This window comes from Lipotes vexillifer, unplaced genomic scaffold (genome assembly GCF_000442215.2).
Source record: "Lipotes vexillifer unplaced genomic scaffold, Lipotes_vexillifer_v1.1 scaffold253, whole genome shotgun sequence".
NCBI classification, from domain to species: Eukaryota; Metazoa; Chordata; class Mammalia; order Artiodactyla; family Lipotidae; genus Lipotes; species Lipotes vexillifer.
The window spans coordinates 4,361,521-4,369,207 of NW_006780322.1; the positions used below are offsets into that span (position 1 = coordinate 4,361,521).

At 45.3% G+C, this 7,687-nt stretch overlaps 1 protein-coding gene across 1 annotated transcript in view; it reads right to left on the bottom strand.

The window, feature by feature from the left end:
• LOC103078647 (anthrax toxin receptor 1-like) overlaps positions 1-7,687 on the bottom strand; it is a 70,630-nt gene that overhangs the window by 47,465 nt on the left and 15,478 nt on the right. The window contains exon 5 of the mRNA XM_007453432.1: positions 6,055-6,135. Coding sequence (XP_007453494.1) covers positions 6,055-6,135 — 81 coding nt within the window. The remainder of the gene's footprint in view (positions 1-6,054; positions 6,136-7,687) is intronic.

Here is a 7,687-nt window from a genome sequence, read left to right on the forward strand (position 1 = left end):
AATATTAGGCCAGCTAGAGTAGTCACCAATCATGTCAATAGGCGTTCTGTGGAGAAACATAAGAAGGTAGTGGTTGGTGGTCAAATAAGCACAGAACGGTTGACTTCGAATCCCAAGCAGTCAGGGTTAGAGGGATTTTGATGGACATCTCGTTCCATTTATCTCACTGGTTTCCCCGGACCAGCAGCATCAGCACCACCTGGGAGCTTGTTAGAAATGCTAGTTCCCAGGCCCCACCCCAGACCTGCTAAGTCAGAAACTGTGAGAGTGGGATCCAGCTACCTGGGTTTTAACAAAACTTCTGGGCGATTCTGTGCTCAAGTTTGAGAACCGGTGATCTGCTGCAGGAATCCTCTACTATATCCTGGCCCAGTGGTTTAACTGTTTTTATCCCTGTTTGGTAACATGGAGGGAGCCCAGTAATCCCTGGGGAAGCCCATTTGTTATTGAAATTCGTCCTTCAATTCTTTAGATGAAATATGCTTCACTGTAACTTCTACGTGTGGCTCTAATTCTGTCTTCTGGGATGACCCAGAGTAAATCCAAGTCATGTTCTGTACTTCAAAGACTTTAAGATAATGTTCCAGGGCTTCTGGTTTAATATATGTCTGATAGCTCCTGAGGGCGCTTCTCCCAAATTTACAATAAAATACACAGGAAGATACAGAAAAGGTGCCAACTCACATTACCACCCAAAAATAAGACTGAGGGAATAGAGGTAGAAAATTTTTGTGAAAATTTCTGTCATCTTGGAGTAGAGAAGACTGTTCTAAGTTTGACACCAAAGGCAGAAATTATAAAGATTCATAGATTTAACTGTAAATTTATAGATAACTTCAATATATTTTTAAAAACTTAAAAAGTCTATGACAAGCTAGAAAAACTTTGCATATGGATATTATATATATATATATAAAATGTTAGACTTTAAGTTTCATGACGTGAGCATCATATACTTAATGTATAGCACAGGGTCTGACATAAACTGAGTCCTCAAAGCATTTGACTAATGAACGAATGAAGATGAGTTAAGCAAATGGCCATATAAAAATCAATGCTAGGGGGGGCTTCCCTGGTGGCGCAGTGGTTGAGAGTCCGCCTGCCGATGCAGGGGACGTGGGTTCGTGCCCCGGTCTGGGAAGATCCCACATGCCGTGGAGCGGCTGGGCCCGTGAGCCATGGCCGCTTAGCCTGCGCGTCCGGAGCCTGTGCTCCGCAATGGGAGAGGCCACAAAGTGAGAGGCCTGCATAACGCAAAAAAAAAAAAAAAAAAATCCCCAAAAAAAAAAAAAAAAAAAAAAAAATCAATGCTAGGGACTTCCCTGGTGGTGCAGCGGTTAAGAATCTGCCTTCCAACGCAGGGGATGCGGGTTCGATCCCTGGCCAGGGAACTAGATCCCACATGCATGCTGCAACTAAGAGTTATTTAGCATGCCGCAACTAAGACCTGGAGCAACCCCCCCCCCCAAAAAAAAAATCAGTGCTAAAATATACAGTAGAAAAATGCGCTGAGGGCATATATAGGCAATTGACAAAAGGGAAAATAAATATTTGAAAAAGATGTTTCACTTCAATAACAGAAAATGCAAATTAAATTAGCACCTATAAATTAAATTAGCACCTATCAAATAGCTAACTTTAGTAATGTTAATGGGAGAAGGGTTTTTCATTGATGCTGTCTCTAGGGTTAATTCACACAGTGTTTCAGGCAATAATGAATAATGAGGCCAATCTGGCCTCATTATCAAAGCTCTAAAATTTCTCATGCTGTTCGATCCAGCAGATAGCTGCCTTCCTAATCCTAAGGAAACATTCATGAGTGTGCACAACGATTTGGCAACAAGCATACCGATTACAGCTTCATTTATAAAAATAAACACTTGGAAGTAAATATCCAAAGAGAGAAGACAGGCCGAAATATTATGTCACAGATTGACAAAGGAATATGACACAGCCATTAAAATGATATTATATAATGATATGAATGGCATAGAAAGATTATTCCTCAAACATGGGTAAGTGATTAAAAATAATTTATAAAAGGGGTGCATAATGTGATGACCAAGAAATGACCAAGTGAAAAAGCTCTCAGGGTCCTTTAAATCTCCTTCCTCAGACTGAACATTCCTAATTCCTTCCGCCATTTCTCCTTGAATGGTGAGCAAACTTTCTAAAGTCAGAGTGGCCCTGGTGTGTAGGAAGCCTTGGGGAGCATCCTGGAAAATGCTCATGGGATACAGGTTCTAATTTCCAGACTTTCTTGGTAAGTCTCTGTGAATATGCCCTGCTTTGGCAACGCCCCCTTTAAAGCCCGGGTCTGGACAGCAACTTTTTATGTTTACAGGGATACTACGGGAACAATGAACAATCTTACCAAGGTGACAGTTCACTAGGTAGAGATGATGGGAAAGACATTCCAGGCAGAGAAACTAGAATATGCAAAGGCACAGAGACACAGCAGATTCTGGCATGTTCAGGGAATGGTGAGCAATTCTAGGTGGCTGGAAAGCTATTTGGAGTGATGGGGGAGCCTGGAGGTCGTAGCAGGTGAAACGATGAGGGAAGCCTTTCTAGATCAAGCTAAGGATTTGGGTCTTCTTCCTAGTCTTTGCCAGTCTGAAGCCTTGGGATGTTACACTGAGATCCGTGTTTTAGAAAGAGCACAACGGTGGCTATATACTGGAAGCCGGGGGATGGTTTAAGCAAAGGATACCATATGCTTAGTGAAGTCTTTAAATTTTAGGATCGGATGTGTTGCTGGTTTGCTTTTTAAGTAGTTTCTTCTGGTACTTTCTTTTTTATGTTTGCTCAGGATCTCTTGGTGGGCTCCAACAAACAATAGGACTGTGAGCCCACCCCAGGCAGAAAGAGGAAGATGGGTGGAGGTGGACAGAAAGCATTCATGTCTCCTGCTGTCATCCCATTCATGTTTTCCCTGACCCTGGGCTTGGACAGCTGCCAGGAGGTGGGCACCAGTTCCAGGGAAGGATGTGGCTCTGGGCTCAGGCCTCCTGGAGCCCTCTGCTCTGCGGTGGAGGCTGGAAGCTCTCAGCTTTTCCAGCAGCCTCAGAGGCTCTACCAGTGAGCCCGTGTCTGCCTCTGTAGGGCTGGGGTGGGTTCACTGGGGGAAGCAGGAGCAGACAGGAACTGAGAAGGAAGAATTGCCAGGTTCCTGTGAGGTCAACACATGTTTGAAACAAATCAGAACGAGAATGTAATTAGGTGATGTTTGGTTTTGTTTTTGTTTTAAAGGATAAATTCAGAACCTGTGACTCGTGTTCACGAGCACATGCCTGGATGCAGTCATTTTGAGTTTATGGAAAATGTGGTCAGCCCCATAAATCAGTGCTGAAGAATTCTTACAGAGTCATCCCTGTGCAAGGGAGTCAGGTCTGTAGCGAGTCTCCTAAGATTATGCAAAATAATACAGAGTAAGCATGTAATAATAAGCTACAGTATAGTCTTCTCTACTCCTGGAATTCTTTCCTGAGTTGCCATGAGGAAGCTGTGAATTTCTGTTCCTACCTAATCTGTGACCTTTCTTGTGTAACTCCATGTATACGTCTAGATGTCTGTGGCCATCACCATGACTACAAGGACACAGTTCTCTGCAACGATTCTCACATGTGTCTTAAACATTTTAGCAGGATTTCTATACAGAAAGCCCATTTAAAAGTAGGCTGAACAATCATAACTTGCAACACTGCTGAGAATACAGTCAAATGTATCCTAATTCTCAGCCCGCCTGTCCTTCGCACCTATTATTTGGTATGATTGGAAAATGAAAATTCAAGGAGGAATCGTATTTCTCAAAAGCACACAAGACATCTTCAACTGTGAAATACAAACTTTCATTCAGAATTAGTAAATAATAGATTCAATCTAGGTGTGATTCACTAGAAGAAATTCCATCCATTTTCATTTCATTCTTGTTGCATTTATCCCATCAGCCTTTTGCCCTCAAACAGTTTTGGTTCTTCTATCTTATATACCATAATATTTCTCTCTATCCTTCCTCTTTCCTACACTCCCTTCTCTGCTTGACCCAGTTTAGAAATGTGTTTCTGCCAAACCGGTCAGCGGAGAGTGGAATGTTAACAAATCTAAGTGATGTTTTTCAGTTGCTCTGAGAAGAATGGGCTTGTTCACTGGACTAGCATGTTCTATCACAAAAAACAGTACTGCTGAACACGAGTTTGGCTATCCTATTTTTTGTGTGTGTAATCTGTTAGATGAGTCTCATGCAGGCTAAAAAAAATTCTTAATTTTCCACAGAAACCGTATGCATAACTTATACGGCCAAATACCACCGAGTACAAAGTTGATGGCCTAGGCTCATTTCTGTGATCTGTAGAGTTTGTACTTTCAAATCTGCTATGGCAAATGTGTTCTTGTTGATGTGCACAGACAAAATACAAATTCCATGTGTCATGAGGGCCAAGCTGGCCCAGCATTTATATGGCCTGGGATTTTTTTTGTTTTTTTTTTTCCGGTACGCGGGCCTCTCACCGTTGCAGCCTCTCCCGTTGCGGAGCACAGGCTCCGGACGCGCAGGCTCGGCGGCCATGGCTCACGGGCCCAGCCGCTCCGCGGCATGTGGGATCCTCCCGGACCGGGGCACGAACCCATGTCCCCCGCATCGGCAGGCGGACTTTTAACCACTGCGCCACCAGGGAAACCCTGGGATTTTTTAAAATGTCATTCTTGCCTGTTGTCCCTGCCACAAACTGGAGCAGGAATAGCTAATTGGCTGCAGCCTGCACAGGCTATGAAACTTTAGACCAAATCCCCTCAGCCACAAGCCACCCATTGTCACCTGTCACCAGGTGCAAAGGAAGGGGGGCCTGCCTAACTGGCTCTGCTCTCATGTTTTATTAGTTGTGCCGTGTTGCAGAGTGGGCAGGGTAAAGATGTGGGTATATCTGACACACATCAATTGCAATATAGTTTGAATTTTTGCATCAGCCCTTCACAGACAGTAGAAAAGCACGAAGTAAATAATCCTAAGAATATTTGCCCTGACTAAGCATTACTGAGTGTTCAAACGTTAGGCCACATGCTTTACAAGCATCACCTTCCCCAACCTGCCACACTGTGGAGTGGTTATTACCAACTACTTTATAAAGATGAAGTTCAGAGAGAGCACGTGACTTGCCTAGTGTTTTCCAGGCAGGAAGGAAGCAAGATTCAAACCCAACTCTACCTGGTTTGAGAGGAGCCCCAAATTAGACACCTTGATTTGGCTTTGGGGTTCATGTGCTTGATTCCCAGAGCAGCGGATGCAAGATGCAGGTCGCGGGTAGTTGAGGGAGAATTTGGTCCCCAGCTTTGCTCTGTAGATTTTATGAAAGAGAGACTAACTCTTCCCGGAAGACATAGCAATGATGTGATTACAGCAGAATTGAGGTTGTTTCCAGCATTGTTGCTATCTGAACAGAACACAAGATTCAGCTTGTCTTGTCCTCTGTTTCCTCACTTACAAAATGAGGACTTTGGCTAGATGGTTTCTAAGGCCTCTGATGCCTCCTCCCTTTCTATCTCCTAGTTGAGACATCTGAGCTTGGCCCTGACAGTTTCAGGGCAAACCCTCACCAGGGTGGAAGGTCCTCCTGTGATCCTGGACCAGCTGGGCCCAATGCCTGCTGGAAGGTGGGGGAGTTTTCTGTCGCCCCTATTCCGTGGCTCCATCCTGTGGCCCTGGCGTCCTGCTTGTCACCACTGGCCAGTGTGGCTAAGAAGCAGCAGCCCTCTCCCCTCGAGCTACCTGAGTAAGAGCCAGTCCTGCTTTATTCACACACTGTACCTGTAAACTCAGAAGCTCAAGTCCTAGGACATTAAAGCTAAGCTCTTTCTGTCAAAATCCTTTTCAAAAAAGCAAGTCGAAACTCAAGGTCTTGTAAAAACCCAAGTTTTGAAAAGTAGTGTCTGATTTGTCACAACATGAAATCATAGCTGGATTCCTATATCTGGAGTTATTCTGGCTCAACAGTCAGAGAGAGAGAGAGAGAGAGTGCAAAAAGAACGCATGTGTGCGACCCCGTTAATGAATCCTACCGTGTCTCCTGGCTGTGGACGCATCACGGACACACGATCGTAGCCTTTCCTTAGCAGGACCCACAGGGCATCAAGTTTTCCCTGAAATACAACAAATGCACCAAGATTACATCTGAAACCAGACCAGGGGCCAGCACAGACAGGCAGAAACTTCCATGCTTCTTAAGTCATGTGAACCACACTTCACCGGCAATGCAGTTGCCATAGGATGTGACTCTCTAGTCCCTAAGTTCAAATGTGGGCCTCAGGAATGGGGGAGGAGGAGAGACACATCCCAGAGGACCCTGATGCTCGCGCAGGAGACATCTGCGACTTTAGTGCAGCCTCAGATTTGCAGACACGGGGGATTCATTCAGGCTCTCGGCTTTTGCCCTCATCATATTCCCAGGCAACTTCTCACACTGCAAGTCAATCTTTTCAACTTGCACTAAAGTTTTTTCTTCCCACTTAGTGTCCAGAGTTTACAAATGAAACAATGAGGACAGATTCAAGCAGGAAAGTGACTAAATAGAAGCATGGACAGGGTGAGACCAATGAAAGGCCCCTGGGGCACAGATCCATGGCTGTCCCTACGATGGGCTCTGGAATTCCAGGCTCGACGGACAAATGACCAAAGATCACCACAAATCACAACCCCCTTTGGAGTTGTAGGTGATTGGTTGAATCTGGAAGGAGTGAGCCTATGAGTGCTAAAGTTTTCACAGTATGTGGCAAAGGCAGTCTAACGTTCTAGCTCCCTAGACATGCTGAGCAGAGGCTGGTTTCTGCCACTGCAAACACTAACAGAAAAAAAAAAAGAGACATTTATTTAGCTTTGCTCTTATTGTTATTACTATCTTTTAATTTTTTGGCTGCGTTGGGTCTTTGTTGCTGCGTGCAGGCTTTCTCTAGTTGCCAAGAACGGGGGCTACTCTTCATTGTGGTGCATGGGCTTCTCATTGCGGTGGCTTCTCTTGTTGCAGAGCACGGGCTCTAGGGGTGCAGGCTTCAGCAGTTGTGGCATGTAGGCTCAGTAGTTGTGGCTCACGGGCTCTAGACCGCAGGCTCAGTAGTTGTGGTGCACGGGCTTAGTTGCTCCACGGCACGTGGGATCTTCCTGGACCAGGGATCAAACCCGTGTCCCCTGCACTGGCAGGCGGATTCTTAAAAACAGTGCCACCAGGGAAGTCCCAGCTTTGCTCTTATTATTAACCCTGGTTGGTGACTCCATCAACGGGCAGAAGTCACCTTTATTTTGTCTTATTTCCCTTCATCACTCTTGTGGTGACCAGGACAATCTGCCCTCCTCCACCTCCAAGGATGACATCCTAGTCTCTAGAACCTGTGAATGTGTTCCCTGTCATCACAAAAAGGGCTTGCAGATGTGATTAAGGATCTGGAGGTAGGGACATGATTCTGGATCATCGGGTGGACCCAATCTAACCATATGGGTCTTTAACAGAGGGAGGTAGGAGGGTCAGCGTCAGAGAAAGAGATGGGGCGACAGAAGCAGAGTGAATGTGATCCCATGTGAGAAGGATTCAACCCACTGTTGTTGGCTTTGGGGGGGAGAGGGGGCCATAAGCCAGTGAGTGTGGACAGCTTCTGGAATCTGGGTAAGACATGGAGATGGAATCTCTCCTAGGGCCTCCAG